At 34.7% G+C, this 17,400-nt stretch overlaps 2 protein-coding genes across 13 annotated transcripts in view; one reads left to right on the top strand and one right to left on the bottom strand.

Annotated features, from left to right (window-relative positions):
• The window catches only part of si:ch211-168k14.2 (phospholipase D1), a 30,506-nt gene extending 16,501 nt beyond the window's left edge, over positions 1-14,005 (top strand). For 3 of the 8 annotated variants that reach the window (XM_051904676.1, XM_051904678.1, XM_051904675.1), the window contains 13 exons: positions 2,758-2,983; positions 3,237-3,365; positions 3,563-3,688; positions 4,332-4,450; positions 6,662-6,775; positions 7,176-7,286; positions 10,678-10,763; positions 10,866-10,979; positions 11,302-11,351; positions 11,502-11,636; positions 12,467-12,620; positions 13,121-13,235; positions 13,527-14,005. In XM_051904676.1, coding sequence (XP_051760636.1) covers positions 2,758-2,983; positions 3,237-3,365; positions 3,563-3,688; positions 4,332-4,450; positions 6,662-6,775; positions 7,176-7,286; positions 10,678-10,763; positions 10,866-10,979; positions 11,302-11,351; positions 11,502-11,636; positions 12,467-12,620; positions 13,121-13,235; positions 13,527-13,751 — 1,704 coding nt within the window. In that variant the 3' untranslated portion in view covers positions 13,752-14,005. Of the gene's footprint in view, positions 1-2,757; positions 2,984-3,236; positions 3,366-3,562; positions 3,689-4,331; positions 4,451-6,661; positions 6,776-7,175; positions 7,287-10,677; positions 10,764-10,865; positions 10,980-11,301; positions 11,352-11,501; positions 12,640-13,120; positions 13,236-13,526 lie in introns of those variants that run through there. The other 5 variants (XR_007931514.1, XM_051904677.1, XM_051904679.1 and 2 more) reach the window with 5 other exon arrangements.
• Positions 14,006-14,125: 120 nt separating this feature from the next.
• Positions 14,126-17,400, bottom strand: part of nalcn (sodium leak channel, non-selective) — a 97,019-nt gene continuing 93,744 nt past the window's right edge. For all 5 annotated transcript variants that reach the window (XM_051904664.1, XM_051904661.1, XM_051904662.1 and 2 more), the window contains one exon: positions 14,126-14,907. In XM_051904664.1, the coding sequence (XP_051760624.1) occupies positions 14,765-14,907 (143 nt within the window). In that variant the 3' untranslated portion in view covers positions 14,126-14,764. The remainder of the gene's footprint in view (positions 14,908-17,400) is intronic.

The following is a 17,400-nucleotide window of genomic DNA, read 5'->3' as shown; positions in this document are numbered from 1 at the left end:
ACTACATACAGTTATTCATCTCATAACCCGTTATGCTTCTGTAATACACTACAGTTCAGAAGTTGAACACAGCAAAACAGCTCGCATTTTGTTTAGAAAATGTAAAAATCTTTATTATTCAGTAATGGATCAATAATGGATTTAACCCCGCAAATCAAAGATAGCTTCATAATGTAAATATAGAAATGCAGAACAATTGTGTCTTTTTGGAAAGCAATTAAGCAAACTTAAAATGTGAGCTACAAAGTTTTGATGAGTCCCTTGAGATTAATTTGTTGGATTTAAATATGAATAAAAACCTAATCCTTGTTATTCCCTAAAAGGATTTATATACATGGAGAGGGCAAATCAGAAATAGATATCGCTTCTTCACAGAGGCGTAAGTGATTTGGACAGGAATAAACTTCCTGTAAATGTGACCCATTGAGAGTGATAGCCCACAGTGGCCACGCAATGTTTTTCAACATGCCATGCTATTGCCAGCTGGGTGTTTCTGATATCTGTCAAAGAACTCAATGGGGGAAGTTGACACACACCTGACAGAAGCCTGCTAAAGCCTCTTCTATACATGTGAACCAATGCACCAAATCAGTTACATTTTATAGAGCGCTTTTCACAATACATATTGATTCAAAGCAGCTTTACAGAAAATACTCAATCAGTATATTGAAAGAAACATTTAAAGCAAAATGTCAGGTACATTCATCTGTTGGACCACTACGTATTTATTTGTGTATTATGTAATGAAGTAATTATATTAATCTGTGCTTTATACTTAAAAGCATTGACAGCTAACCTGAATTACAATTGTAGTGATTTATATTTTGTATACGTAGCTGTTCTAACAATGGTGATCATAAAGGACTGGTCCAGACTGCATTTCAGTTGTATGCTTACTGGGATTGATTTTGCGGCTGGTGATTCAGGGCCTCTGCCTTCTTATTCTTTTCTTTTTCCAACGAACAAACGTAAAATTGCAATTACGGAGCATCTGGGGCACCCTTGAAGGGCCTGCGGTTGATAATTCCAGTCCTTCTCGCTGGGCCTTTCCTTCCCCCCAGAGAGCTGCATTAAACATAAAGGCCCTACATGGATGAGTGAGTCAACAAATGACTGGGGCCACTAAATGGGAGCTTGATTTCGTCTATATGCCACCTCTCCCGGCCTGCTGCCTACCTGCCTGCCATTGTGTCATTAAATATGGGTCTGAGCTTTTAAATAAACATGATTTGAACCCTTCAGATGAAGGCACTTATTGCATTTACTAAGGGGCTTCTCTTAGCATGCTTGAGTGACTGTATTTATCAATGCGGGGCTTCTCAACTGTAAAATCTTTGCTAATATACATGAAACTGTTACAGCTGTTGGTCTAACCTTTCAAAACGTCTCCTAAGGAGCACAGTGATATTTGCACTTAATAAAATTATGCCCACCAGGAGAATAGTGCTCTGACATTTGCCATTTGTCAAGTCGAGGGCACTATGATCCCCCATGAGCCATTAACTCTCACACATCAGAGGGCATTTTACCCTCGTTCAGACTCCGCACAGCAGACTGGAGTCACTTACACTGTCGTTTAAGTCATAGCTTCCCTGGACTGATGCCGCACGGGTGGCCATTACCGCTCCCTGCATACTGCAGGCTGACAGCTGGCCTGATATATCAGCCATATAGATAACATGGAAGTTGTTGAAATTCACTTGTTGAATTTTTTAGAATGTGTGTAGGAAAAGATGATCTTGGTTCTTTGGCTCTCTGTTGTGCACCAGTGAGAGTTTAGACTAATGTCTCTGTCCATTTAAAAAAATAAAATAAATACTAAACAGATAGAATCAAGTCAGACAAACAGCCCAGACAATGCATACAATACATGTGAGATTTTGAAAATAGTATACCAAAGGTGCCCAAATGGTTTAATATTTGTGGTGGAGCATCGATGTTCCCACAATAATCGAAAAACTACCTAAGAATGGAGAAGTCAAGGGAAAAAGTCATATTTTCAAAATGAAACCAAATGTTCTAGTTAAGTTAAAGGGATAGTTTACCCAAAAATGGAAATTCTGTCATAATTTTCTCACCCTCATGTCAGTTCAAACCCATATGACTTTCTTTCCTCTGTGAATCATAAAAGAAGTTATTTTGAAGAATGATCCTAATAGTTTTGGTTATCACAGACTTCCATTGTATGAACAAAAAACAATGAGACATTTCTCAAAATATCTCCTTTTATGTTCCACAGAAGAAAGAATGTCATACAGGTTTGGAACGACATGAAGGTGAGTAATTTATAACAGAATTTTAATTTTGGGGTGAACTATCCCTTTAAAGCTTTAAATAATTTAATGGACATTAAACTCTTCTTGTGTGACTGCAATTTCTATAAATTTAAAATTTCTCTCTTTTTAATTTAAATGTAAATGTATTTTATTATTATCATTTTAATTATATTTTTATTCATGCAAAATTCTTTTGTCAAAAGGTGTAGGAACCCTGATCTATGCATTTTTAGGGGCTAATATTGCCCACAACACTTGTTTGTGTCAATTTCCTGTCCACTTTTTTTAAGAAATTGAGACTGAAGTTTTCCACAGCAGTTGTATGAACCTAATAATATAATTTTTACTAATGAATTTTTGATCACCAGCAAAGTACATATTTTTGGTACATTCATGAATTATTGGGATGCAAGTATGAGCTTAGTAAATAACAAAACATGTCTTATCTATGCTTTATACATGTGTAATTTTTGTTCTGTAGCAGTCAGTTGCCCTGGTGGAGGAGGGCGAAGAGATGAAGTTTAATGTGATAGTTGAAGAAATTCAGACTGGAGAAGGAGGAGATTCAGGCTCAGTGGAGGATCCAGGTGAGATCTGTGTAAGCTTCTCTCTGCCCATAGAGGAGGAACAGGGAGAAAACAACAGAGCAAGACTGCTAAGAAAGCCCTCAGAGAAAAGTCGCCACAGCTCTGATGGAACAGAGTCCAGTAAGAGGAATTCAACAAAATAAATGACTCCAGGTTATATAGATAGGATTATATTTTATATACTCTTTATTTATTTTATTTTATTTTAGTTTATTTAGTTTATTTTTTGTATATCTAGATATCTATCTAGCATTTTAAAACTTTATTTTTCTAGTTAATTTTGCTATTCTGTTTGGTGCCGACAGAGGTGCAGAAATTACATAGTGGTGCAATTAATTACATAACAGAGACTGTGTTTGTGTTTTATGTGTAGAACATCACAGTGGGAATAGTCTTAATTCCAAGACTCCTCTCACTCGGGAATGTTACTCCAAGAGCTTGTCTCTACATTCCAGTGATTCGTACTCTCTTGGCCTGCATCACTCTCTCCCTTTGCCTTACGGTTAGTACACACAAGAAATTAGACACATCTGTATGACATGCATATACTGACACATAAAACCAGTATATGTAAATTTATACACACAACTAAACCTTATTATTCATTGACTGAAGCTGACTAATCAATCTTTATAAGTTTATAAATATATGAATTGCTACATCTGTGTAATGTGTTGTGGATCTGTCGGTCTGTTTTAGAGACCAGTTCCCTGAGAAGTTACATAGGCAGTACCGAACTCTGTGGAGAGACTCGTTTCTGGCACGGCAAAGACTACTGCAACTTCATCCTCAAAGACTGGGTCAAACTCAACAAGCCTTTTGATGGTATGGAACAGCTGAATTAAACCCGACTGTAATATCACAACCCACAACCACAGCCAAAATCTCTTCTTTTTAAATGTAGACCTCAGCTGATTTATTTTGCATTACAAAAATATCAGGACACATTCATATTTCTGTGTTGTTCTTCACAGTGAAGCTTTAGGCCTTAAGACAAAAAACAAACTAGCAAACAAAAAAGACAAAAATGACAACTACACTACACATTCTTTGATATCTTAAGTCAAATTCATCAAATGAAGCAATCTCTCCAACACAGGAGTGAGGGAAAGAAGACATAGAAGTCTTTTCCAACAATCCCATTCTGTAGTCAGTATGGGGTTATTTTCCCAGCTCTATTCTCTTGCCAGAGGGAGATAACTTCATTTTTGCATCTCTGCTTTGTAAATGTGAAGTCCTGGTTTTGCACATAGTGCCAACTAGGTAGGACACAGCAGGAGAATGGAGGAGTCTGAGAGATGAATGTAGGGAAATACTCTAAGATGGTTGTGCATTGTCAAAGACGGTGAAAGAGAAAGACCACACTGGGATGCCTTCAAAAGGCCCGTCTGTCATCTCTGTATAATGATTTGGTTAATGTTATTATGCATTATAGCAGCTGTTTGTTGTTTATTTTTCTTTGGTTAAGATTTCATTGACAGGTATAAGACACCTCGGATGCCCTGGCATGATATAGGGGTGATGGTTCATGGAAAGGCTGCAAGAGATATTGCACGACATTTCATTCAGAGGTGGAACTTTACAAAGGTAAGAGGAATTAGATATGTTCTTGGCAATCTTAGTGTTTCTCTTGTGCAACAAAAATATTAAGGGCAAAGGGAATCCTGAGAAAAAGACTCCCAAAACTGATGTCCCAAACTGTGCTTAGAATTGTCAAGATATCAAATGTCAAGATATTTGCATCATATTCTTTCAAGATCAAATGTCCTGAGCTGCAAGATCTATGTTAATCTTATAGCTCTACTCTTATTCTACCTCCAATTTGTGTCTCTTTTTAAACAATTTTGGAAGAAACCTTTGAGTAAAACGTCAGAAATGAGAACCTGCTGAGCTGAAAGAGCAACCTATGAGCAACATAATTTTCATCTGGGGGAGTTTTTCATTTGAAAGTACTATGATAGAGTGTTACAAAGTGTATTGGCCACATATTGTATTGTTTGCTATACAGTATGACTATAAAGCATGTCTTTTTGAATGTCCAGATAAATTCACTATTTTAAATGGTTAGAAGGTGCACAAATACCACCTCCATTCAGAACTCTAATTGTAAGAACTAAAGATCAGAGCGCATGCATGAAGCCGAGGTTTCCACCCTCTCTCAAGTCTTTATTAGCTTGAGCTTAGCACCCCCTGCAGTTGCTCATTGTGTCCTGTTCTGAATGCCGTCAGCATTCAATGGTCGCCCGCACTCTCAGCCCCCTTTTAGAGCAATTAGAGGCCTTTTTACTTTGATTGTTCAGTAATTGAATTGGTTTGAGGCCTGTATGATTTCCTTTGGATTATGCCAGTCATATTTCAGGCTTGGCTACCGATCAGACACTCTGCTGGTGAATAATTAAAGGAGAGGAAGCCAGGTGTGTGTGTGCGGCAGAGGAGGACAAACAAAAGCCAGATGAATGCCTCTGATGAGGTGTTTAGTGGAAATGAGAATTTACGGCTCAAAGACAGACTAGTCTCATTTATATCTTTTGCTGTTGATTAGGGAACACCACTTGTCATATTCACAACAAAGAAAGTATTGTGAAGTGGGAACAATCCTGGAAGTGATTTTTGTGTGGAAGGCATTATGAGATATATTAGAGGACTTTTCATATATATATATATATATATATACATTATCCTGCAGAATCTAATCATTTAACCTTTTATTAAATAACATCTGACTTATTTGCCATTTATTTACAAATAATGCATTTGTACACCTGTGCTAAACTTAATCTACTGATATCACAGAACTAGAATTAGCATATCCAACAGTATGATCAGTGTTTTAACTGAACACTTATTTTCAGTACCTGTAATACAAAAAAAAAAAAATTGAATTAGTTTAAGTTAAGCTTTTTTTTAGAACTGTGGTGATTCAGACATGTGATTCACTATCAAGGTCACTGGAGTTATGAGTATCGCTTGGGCAGCTGCCAACAGCCCGTGAGCAGAGTTAATGTTAGTTCTCCCTCATCAGGGCTCAATGGATTTTAATCAACACATTATGCCAGTTGTTAATTGCCTGAGAACCATCTGTTTATAACCACACAGCCCAGATTACCGCTTGCCCACAGTGTAAGCTGACATGGCGTACAGCTCGCTAATTTGCACCATGAGCACTTCCTTCAAGAGGGGTGAAAACGTCAAGTAAAATAAAACTTCCAAAGAAACTCAAACTTAAGCGAACAAATCTTTTTTTTTTTTTTTTTTGCTTTGTTTTAGTAACACTGTTCAGAAAGTCTAGATGAATCAAGAACACATTCGTTTTTAATGTGACCAAATATCATGGAAAGCATTGAAAATTATGAAAAAAAAAATTGTTTCTTCCATATATAGATAATGTGGGTGGGTGGGTGGCAACGTAGTTTTCCTTTGTTTCCCAGAAAACAAAGCTTGTCTCATGTTCAAACGACCTTTGAACCATGTGCCGGGCCCAGTTGAAAACAGTCTGAGTGTAGTCTAGTTAGGACAATAGCCATTAAAATCCTAGTTTCGGAAAACCTTCACACACACGGCCATCAATTTACTGTAATCAGTGGCACTGTCTAAGACTAAACAGAAGAACAGAGACTTTTATTCAGCCTCAAACAAGTGCTCTATCTCTGGGGAGTGGAGGTACCAGGCAGGGGTTGATGGTCAGCCCAACAGGCTATCTGGATGTGGCACAGTAATTAGCGCTCTTTAGGGGTGTGATTTTGGAGTCAACACTGGGCATTCTGTCTGATCCCAATCAACTCTCCTTTTATTTGCTAGCTGGTGAAGAAGCGGTCGGGGGTGACGTGCTACCCCTGCCTCATGCCCAAGTCTCTCTCTGCACCCATGGTGCCAGCTGAGTACGACGGAAAATCCACACAGGCTAACGTTCAGGTGATATTTAAACACCAAATTACATGAGTTCCTGCTTTGTACTGGCAATATTCCCCCAGTTTCACAGACAAGGCTTAAGATAGTCCTAGACTAAAATGCATGTTTGAGCTGTTTTAACTGAAAGCAACTTGTACTGATATATCATATATCATATTTTGTCTCAAGATGTACACCAGTAATGTTTTTTTCTAGTGAACATTCATATGAGCTACTTAAATGCTCTAATTGAACTAAGGCCTAATTCTGGCTTAGGCTAAGACCTGTCTGTGCCATTAATTTATCCATGATTTTTCAGAATCCAAGTTTGCAGTGATATGTATTTAGAGAAATGTGTGTTTTGTGATAATCAAAGTCATTCATTGTGATTTTATTCCTTTTTCCCCAAACAAACTAAAACAAGGTTTTGAGATCTGTGTGCCAGTGGTCTATTGGGTCAAAGGTCCATGAGGAGTCGATTCATTTAGCCTACATATCAGCCATCCAGAACAGCAAACATTTCATCTACATAGAGGTAAAATACATATCCCCAAGCAGTGTTGGGGGTAATGCAATGTAAGTAATGCGAGTTACGTAATCAGATTACAGAGGTGTTGTGTGAGCCGTGTAAACATGATGGTTATTGTAATTCTAGACTATCTATTTGCTGCTGACCTTTGAGGATCCAATTCAGCCATACAAATAAGCAAAAAAGACTAGTTAAAGTGATAGTTCACCCAAAAGTGAAATTCTGTCATCATTTACTCACACTCAAATTTTTCCAAACCTGTATAAATTTCTTTGTTCTGCTGAACACAAAAGAAGATATTTTGAAGAATGTCGGTAACCAAACAGTTGAATGGCCCCCACTGACTTCCATAGTATTTCCCCCCCCCCCCACACTATAGAAGTCAATGGGGCTCATCAACTGTTTCGCTACCCAAATTCTTCAAAATATCTTTTGGATGAGCTATCTCTTTAAACATCAAATGAACATTTATGTTTAAAATAAGCTCCACTAGTGGAGGTGATGTATTTCCGCCCTTGAGTGGAGCTCCACTCGCCCCCTCAGGCTGCAGCCAGCCCCTATTGTCCTATTCTTCTGCAAAGGTTTGTTTGAACTGCGCCCTCTACTGAACACAGGTGTGGATTTGCATTTCCTTCTGCCTGGGGCTTATTCATTTCACTTTTGGTATGAAAGGGCCTTTACATGTACATTTGCAAAAAATAGAACTTTTGTTTTTTTGTTATGAAAAAAACAAACAAGCAAGCCCAGCCCAGGTGAGAAAAAGTAACGTAGCACATTACTTTCCATAAAAATTAACTGACGCAATTAGTTCCTTTTTTAAGGGAGTAACACAATATTGTAACACATTACTTTTAAAAGTGACTTTCCCCAACACTGACCACAAATACACATCATACCATACATAACCATACATAAATGTTATGAAATTTTATTTACCCAGTTATTCATTTAAAGTATATTATTGTTATTTGAATGAAAAAAAAAAGTTAAACAATTCAGAGGACTTATGTAACCATATATGTAACCATTCCTTTTAAAGGCACAATATGTAAATTTCCCCGCTAGAGTTCGCTTATTCAAAACGGTGCCGTAGCTTGATGATGCCTTGATGACACCTTGCTTTTGCGGAATCATGAGAGGTGTTGTCTTCACGTCTACAGCCGGTGGAAAAGAATTGGGATAGGACTCGGGCAGAGATGTTAATGGATACGATTATTAACGTTACTGTAGTATGAAGCAGAGCAGGACTGAGTGCTGCAGAAATGGGGCCGCTGGAGCGATTGCTAATGAGAGACAAGTGCGACACACATCTTGAGAGCAGCGGGACTTTTATTATGCCGCAGTCGCTACTTCCACATCTTCCAGCCAAGTATGGTAAAGCAGTGCTGTTTTATTATATTAGATACATTTATGTGTTGAAAGTTGTTATAATGCTACTTGGCGGCTGCTATGAGACACTTGTTGCACACTGCAGTAAGCTAGATCGATATTAGGCATGGTAAAACATGGTACTAGCTGTAAATCAAGAAAACGAGATTTAAACAATAAGACTTACTGTGTTGAGCTATAGCCTATAACATGATTAGTTTTCTGTCGATGAATGTATCCATCCAAACAGTTGCTCACCTGTCTAATAAAATACATAATATATTAAAGCGTCTTTTGTGTTTCCATGATTTCTACAAAACAAAACCGGAAATTGAGGATAACGCGGGTATGATGTCATTGATAGGCGACGCACGGACATGGTCCGTGTCCTGGTTAAAATTGCTTATTTCTCTGGATTTAAACATTCTTGGAAACATTTGGGATAATGTAAGTACACAAGTCAACAAAATATATAACATTTTTCTAGTGTTTTTTGAATAATCCAAAAATCTTTCATATTGTGCCTTTAAATACTCAAGGTCACTTTATAAACATGACCCTGCTCCTAAGAAAGAATTAATTTCTTTCAGAATAAATAAGACAAATGGTAAAACTTTACAATAAGGTCTCACTTGTTAACATTAGTTAATGTATTAACTAACATTAACTAATAATAAGCAATACATTTGTTACAGTATTTATTAACCTTTGTTAACATTAATAAAAATACAGTTGTTCATTGTTAGTTCATGTTAGTTCACAGTGCATTAACTAATGTTAACAAATAACATTAGTTTTTATTACTTTTGATTTTAATAATGTATTTGTAAATGTTAAAATTAACATTAACTAAGATGCTGTAGAAGAATTGTTGGTAACACTTTATTTTAGGGTCTTTTAACTAGTTGCTTATTAGTGTGCATATTACTAGAATATTGGCTATTCATTAGTACTTATTAAGCACATATTAATGTCTTATTCTGCATGACCTTATTCTACATTCTTAATCCTATCCAATACCTAAACTTAACAACTACCTTACTAACTATTAATAAGCAGTAAATTAGGAGTGTATTGAGGGAAAAGTCATAGTTAATAGTTTATATGTGTTCCCTATACTAAAGTGTTACCAAATTGTTCATTCTTAGTCCATTAACTAATGTAGTTAACTAATGCTAATGAAAACTTATTGTAAAGTGTTACCAAATAAATAAATCTGGTAACACTTTACAATAAGGTTCATTAGTTAAACATTAGTTAATGTATTAACTAACATGAACTAACCATGAGCAATACATTTGTTACTGTATTTACTAATCTTCGTTAACATTAGTTAATGAAAATACAGTTGTTCATTGTTTATTCATGTTAGTTCACAGTGCATTAACTAATGTTAACAAGATTTTAGTAATGTATTAGTAAATGTTGAAATTAACATTAACAAAGATTAATAATGCTGTAGAAGTGCAGTTCATTATTAGTTAATAATGTTAGATCAATGAAATTAGTTGAATGTAGTTAACTAATGTTAACTAATGAACCTTATCGTAAAGTGTTACCATAAAAAAATCATTTTTAAAAACCGTACAGCAAGGACATTTATGATTTTACAAAAGAATTATATTTCATATAAGTGCTGTTCTTTTGAACTTTCTATTCTATAAAACATATAAAATAGAAAACAGATATTTTAAATTGTAATGCTATTTCAGAATATTACTCTTTTTACTGCATTTTTGATCATATACATGCAGGTTTGGTGAGCATAAGAAAAATATTACTGACAAAATATTACTAAACAAAATACAGTAAATCATGCATATTGTGCATTTAAAAAAAACTAAAATTAAAAAGTTTTAATAAACAATTGATCCGGAACCCTGTTTTATGATATTGTGATTCTTGCATAATGCTTCAGATGCAGTTCCTGTGCCATATTTTCAGTGTTTAGTCTTATTTAAACACTTTCACTGCATCTCTCTTTAAGTCACCATCTTTCTTTTCTCCCCTTTGTCTCTTTATCTCTCAGAACCAGTTCTTCATCAGTTGTGCTGACAAATCCATTCACAACAGCATTGGAGATGCACTCACTGAGAGGATCCTGCGGGCGTACAGGTGCATCATGACAATAGATACACTTTATATGAACTTGAACAAAAACATCATTAGGCACAACTAACTCATAACAATTCATTTCCATTTATGACTCGGCCACAGGGAGAAGAAAAATTTTCGGGTCTATGTGGTGATGCCCCTGCTGCCCGGCTTTGAAGGTGACATCTCGTCAGGGGGGGGCCAAGCCATCAAAGCAATCATGTACTTTAATTACAGGTAATAACCCTCCAAACATGCGTCTTCTGTAATCACCAAATTGCCACAATTAAGGGCAAAAATGCAGCCTGAACGGTCGCTTGCAGCAAATTACACGTGTGTAATGTGGAAACAACGAACCCCACTACTCACGGTCTACAAAGAGACGATTACAGCTCCAGCTTGGAGGCTGAACACTAGCCTAGATAAGGGGAGCAGAGAGGATGCTGTGGTAACTGGGGTTCAGCGAGCGATGTGATTGGTCGGGTGGAGGCAGAATTAAGATACATGATTGGTGCAAGACAGAAGTAGATGAAATGAAACCTCTCTTTCTCCATTACAGGACAATGTGCAGAGGGGAGCACTCCATTATTGAGAGGCTCAAATGTGTGAGTAAGTAGACTAGTATGTAGAAGACTATAGACTATAGCTGTCACATTTGCAAAGATGATGGCCATCAAATGTGGATTGCATCGTTTTAATTTATTATAACAAGATGAGGATGAAGAAAGTATGTGTATATATTTGTATTTGTCTATGCAGTGGCAGATTGCTGGATCAAGTACATCTCATTCTGCGGTCTGCGCACTCACGCTGACCTGGACGGGCGTCTGGTCACTGAACTCATTTACGTGCACAGCAAGCTCATGATCGTGGACGATTGCACTGTCATTATTGGTCAGCCAATCTCCCCACACACATATTGAAAAATAAAATTGTTCTCAGGAAATGGTATCATTTGTGCCAGAAAATTTCAGGGATTCATTTCATTTGAAAACATAATGACAATATTTTCCCACATTAGGCCCCAAAAAACCAATGCTATAACTGAACCATAGGTGGAGGTGTCATGCTTGATATTCAGATTAGTGGTTGACAATTTTTTTTATTTTTTTTACTGGCTGATACTGACTACTAAGGTATATTTGGAGAAAACCGCATATTTAAATGTAAATGTAAAATCTAAATATTTTATTCTAATTATATATATATATATATTTAGTGGCAGATACTGACTAGGTATATTTGGGAAAAAATTATAAATATATATATATGTATATGAGTATGTGTAAATCTTGAAACACCTTTGTCATGTTGTTTAAAATCTTTAAGCTGTAAAACTATTATTCGCCACTAGGGGGCACTGCACTCATACAAAACACATCTCGTGTTGACATGAGCAGAATAACAAACGCCAACAGATGTTTATGAAAAGAGAAGTCACGCCTGTCTCCTCAATCCCCACAAATGCATTATTAAAATCCCATTAACGTCGCTCAAATCCTGTTTGTCTTTATCAATTCCAATTATCCTCTCATGCTTATGAATAGGCTTTGAAGAAGAAAAACAAGAAATCTCACTGTTTTTCACTGAGTGTGTCCTTGAGGCTCTCAGTAGAGGTCACACCCAAATACAGATCCAGAACACGCGCCCGACACTCCCCATAGGCATTAACCATGATAGTAGGAAAAGGAAAAGTGTCTGATAGGTATCTGTGATCTGCTTAGGCTCAGCAAACATCAATGACAGGAGCATGCTGGGAAAGAGAGACAGTGAAATGGCTGTGGTTGTTGAAGACACAGAATTCCAGCCCTCTGTCATGGATGGAGAGAGTTATCAGGCTGGCAGGTTCGCCCTATCTCTACGGGAGGAATGCTTCAGGTCTGCTTTTCTGTTACACGTGAGCAACATGACAACAGGATTTCCATTTGCAGTGGGAGGTTTTACAGTCCTGCGATATAACCTACATTATTCATTGGATGAATCTCACAAAGAAAGAAATATATATATAGATATATTAACATATATAGACACTGTGACATTAAATGAGCAAATGTACACACTAAATTAGCACTAAGATTAAATTTAAAACTAAATACTCTAATTATACACAACATATTAATTGAAATTTTGTAGGAGAAATGTTTTTAATTCTAATGAAAGTAATGCAGATATACTTATAAAATGTATCTGTAAATATTTTACGTAAAATTTGTTTAATTTTTTTTTTTTTTTTTTTTTACGTAAAGAGAAGACTTAAATATATGTTCTTATTTTTAATTTTGAGGTGAAATATGAACTAGATTAAATACAGCAACCTATTTGCTTTATTACATTACAAAAGGTGATATTTAGAGTATGAGAACAATCTCTCGTTTTAGGCTTATTCTTGGCTTGCTGGGAGACAATATAGACATCAGTGATCCCATCAGTGACCGATTCTACAAGGAAATCTGGATGGTGACAGCAGCCAAGAACGCCAGTGTCTACGACAAGGTAAATAAGTCACACTGACCTTCCTCACCGCACACTTTAAATCGCCCTTGATTTATTTTTAGAAAAGAGTTTCCTTTTATCACTGATCTGAGAAATGTGATTAACCGGCTCATCAATAGAGATGTTTACTTGTGGTCTGACTCTGCATTTTTGCCTCGTCATTGAAGTGCTTCAACATTCCAATATTAGATAAATTTGCTGCAGTTTTGGTCTTTTTTAAAAAAAAATATATATAGCTTATAGCTATAATATACAGTAGGTCATAGTCACCGTCACTGACTTTCTGTGCAGGTCTTCAGATGTCTGCCCACTGATGCAGTCCTGAACTATAAGATACTGAAGGACTACATGTCACGTCCGTGCATGGCTGCCGAGGACCCTGCACAGGCCTGCACTGAACTCAAGAAGATACGAGGCTTTCTGGTCCAATTTCCCTTGTACTTCCTGTCTGAGGAGAACCTTTTTCCTTCCTTCAACTCTAAAGAGGGAATCATGCCCATCGAGCTGTGGACATAGCCTCTTTGAAACTGTAATGGCTGCCCTCTTTTTTTGATGCGTGTCATCTAATGATGCTATATGTGCATGCATACTTTTGTAGAGCAAAAACTACCTCTGAGCTATCATCCATAGACGCTAGCTTTACGTGTCGCTGTGAAGTCTCAGACAGTCTTAGTGTGTCTAAACCTTTATTCTTCTGCTGTATAAATGTCCATTGTCCCTGCAGGTTTATAACTGAACTCTCTTAATGAAATATACATGGACACTCTGCAGCTGTTGTAAATAATTAACTTTGTTCATTCAATAATTATTTCTTTACATATATAGTTCTTTTCATTTGTTCCTGAAAATACAGGCAAAAATGCTTAAAATAACAACACAACCACTTCAGGTAATATCACAGTGACTTTAAATTTAAAAGCACGCAATAACTTGCTGCAATTTTCATTTTTACAAAATATATTAAGTACATTATTTCAATATATTATTTAAATTAGTCTTATAACTTACATATGTATCTTTATTATAATACTTTAACATCTGGAAAAGCCACAGTCACATAGGACACATATAATATGGTTACATTAACTGTCTTGCCATGTAATCTGTAAGCCCACAGTTTTACAACACAAGATAATTGTGGACCTTGCCAAGTCCCATGTAATGAAGACGAATTATGATGGCACAAAGACAAACATAGAGAACGCTATGGCTTTGGTTAGGTGCATCACATTAAGCATGTGCATTTGCCTAACCATTACATCTAGAGTTCAGATTATTAGCCTCTTATATTACATTACATAAACTTCCTGAGGACACTTTTTTCAGCTGCTCTTTCATCATACATTTTTCTCATTGACAAAATAATGCTCACTGAAAATTTTTCCAACACAGTAGAGTGAACATTAACATGGTTAAAACCGGTATTAATGTTTTGAATAAGCAAAAGGTGGCTTGAACGGGTGCAGGTGCTTTAGGCAGCATAGAAACACCTACATGAAGCTAATACAAAGGATCGCGGCAGTTTTGCTTCAAATATCAATGAGGTCATCGCCGCTTTCATCACTTTCCACCGTCAGTTGACGAGTCCACCACTTTTTGACTTCAGACCCTGAAGAGGCCTCGTCACTCACAGGGTTCATCTTACACACCATGGACTTCACGCTTGTGCGGCCTGCGGGAGAAACAAGACTGTGATGTGAGTCACCGGTTAACCAGCCACACACACACACACACACACACACACACACACACACACACACACACACACACACACACACACACACACACACACACACACACACACACACACACACACACACACGTCAATGTGCAGAATACTAAACACATGGAATAATAAACAATAAACAAGTCTTTGTTCTGTTTCAAACCCATTCAAAGAAACATGGGAAGACATTTGATAAATTGTTTATACCAAAACAATTAGGTATAAAGAAATATATTTTTATATTTGCGGCAATTTTCATTGTTATATATTTATATCAAATTATTTATAATAACTTAATAAATAAACTATAAATATATAATTAAAATTTTTACTTTTACATTTTGAACAATATATTTTATATTTACTGCAATTTTTATTTGTATATATTTATATTAATGCATCTTATATATAAATCATCTTATATAAATCATTTATAATAACTTATAATGTATATTTAAAATATAACCGTTTTTATTTTTAAATTTTGAACAATATATTTTATATTTGCTGCAATTTTCATTTTTATATATTTATATTAATGCATTTTATATATAAATAATGTTATATACACTACCGTTCAAAAGTTTGGGATCGGTAAGATTTTTAATGTTTTTAAAAGAAGTTTCATCTGCTCACCAAGGCTGCATTTATTTAATTAAAAATACAGTAAAAACAGTAATATTGTGAAATATTATTACAATTTAAAATAACTGTTTTCTATTTGAAAATATTGTAAAATGTAATTTATTCCTGTGATGCAAAGCTGAATTTTCAGCATCATTACTCCAGTCTTCAGTGTCACATGATCCTTCAGCAATCATTCTAATATGCTGATTTGCTGCTCAAGAAACATTTATAGTGTAAAATTGTACAAAATATTTGTGTACAATATTTTTTTTTCAGGATTCTTTAATGAATAGAAAGTTCAAAAGAACAGTGTTTATTTGAAATAGAATCTTTTGTAACATTATAAATGTATTTACTGTTACTTTTGATCGATTTAATGCATCCTTGCTGAATATATTACTAATTTCTTTAATTTAAAAAAAAAAAAAAAAAAAAAAAATTCTTACTGACCCCAAACTTTTGAACAGTAGTGTATAATATTACAAAGGCTTTGTATTTCAGATAAATGCTGTTCTTTTGAACTTTCTATTCATCAAGGAATCCTGAAAAAAAAAGTACACAACTGTTTTCAACATTGATAATAATAAGAAATGTTTCTTGAGCAGCAAATCAGCATATTAGAATGATTTCTGAAGGAAAATTCAGCTTTCAATTACTTTGTAAAATATATTCAAATAGAAAACAGTTATTTTAAATTGTAATAATATTTCACAATATTACTGTTTTTACTTTATTTTTCATTAAATAAATGCAGCCTTGGTGAGCAGATGAAACTTCTTTTAAAAACATTAAAAATCTTACTGATCCCAAACTTTTGAACGGTAGTGTATAAATCATTTTTTAATAATAACAACTTATAATGTATATTTAAAATATAAAAACATTATTTTATCATTTTGAACAATATATTTTATATTTGCTGCAAATTTTATATATATATATATATATATATATATATATATATATATATTAATGCATCTTACATGTAAATAATCATTTATTAATCATTTATAAAAAATTATAATGTATATTTAAAATATATATATTTTTTACATTTTAAACAATATATTTTATATTTGCTCCAATTTTTATTTGTATATATTTATATTAATGCATCTAACATATATCATTTATAATAACTTATAATGTACAAAATATTTTTTATTTTTACATTTTGAACAATATTTTTTATTTGCTGCAATTTTCATATTTAAATATTTATATTAATGCATCTTATATATAAATCATCTTATATACAGTAAAAATCATTTATAATAATAACTTATAATGTATATTTAAAATATATTTTTTAACATTTTGTACAATGTATTTTTGCTGCAATTTTCATTTTTGCTAAATAAAACTGAAAATAACATTAAAACATTGGAAATATTTTCTTTGTACTTTTGTCAGTTAAATAAAGGTTGAAGAGAATTAACAAATCACAGATTCTTGATTTTGTTGCATTTTACAAAATGTCCTAATTTTTCTGGAAATGGTTGTAATATGGTTACATTAACTGTCTAGCCATAATATCGGCAAGTGTTTTTTACTATTATGTTATTATTATTCTTCATTTGTAGGCTGCTTAGTAAAAAAAATAAATCCTTTTGTGAATGTAACAAGCATGTGTAATAGTGAAAGTACACTATATTGCCAAAGGTTTTGGGACGCCTGCCTTTACGTGCACATGAACTTTAATGACATCCCATTCTTAATCCGTAGGGTTTAATATGGAGTTGGCCCACCCTTTGCAGCTATAGCAACTATAATAGCCTCAACTCTTCTGGGAAGGCTTTCCACAAGGTTTAG

Source organism: Ctenopharyngodon idella, chromosome 9 (genome assembly GCF_019924925.1).
Source record: "Ctenopharyngodon idella isolate HZGC_01 chromosome 9, HZGC01, whole genome shotgun sequence".
Lineage (NCBI taxonomy): Eukaryota > Metazoa > Chordata > Actinopteri > Cypriniformes > Xenocyprididae > Ctenopharyngodon > Ctenopharyngodon idella.
The sequence above is the reverse complement of the archived record's forward strand: the minus strand, read 5'-3'. Positions and strand labels throughout refer to the sequence as shown.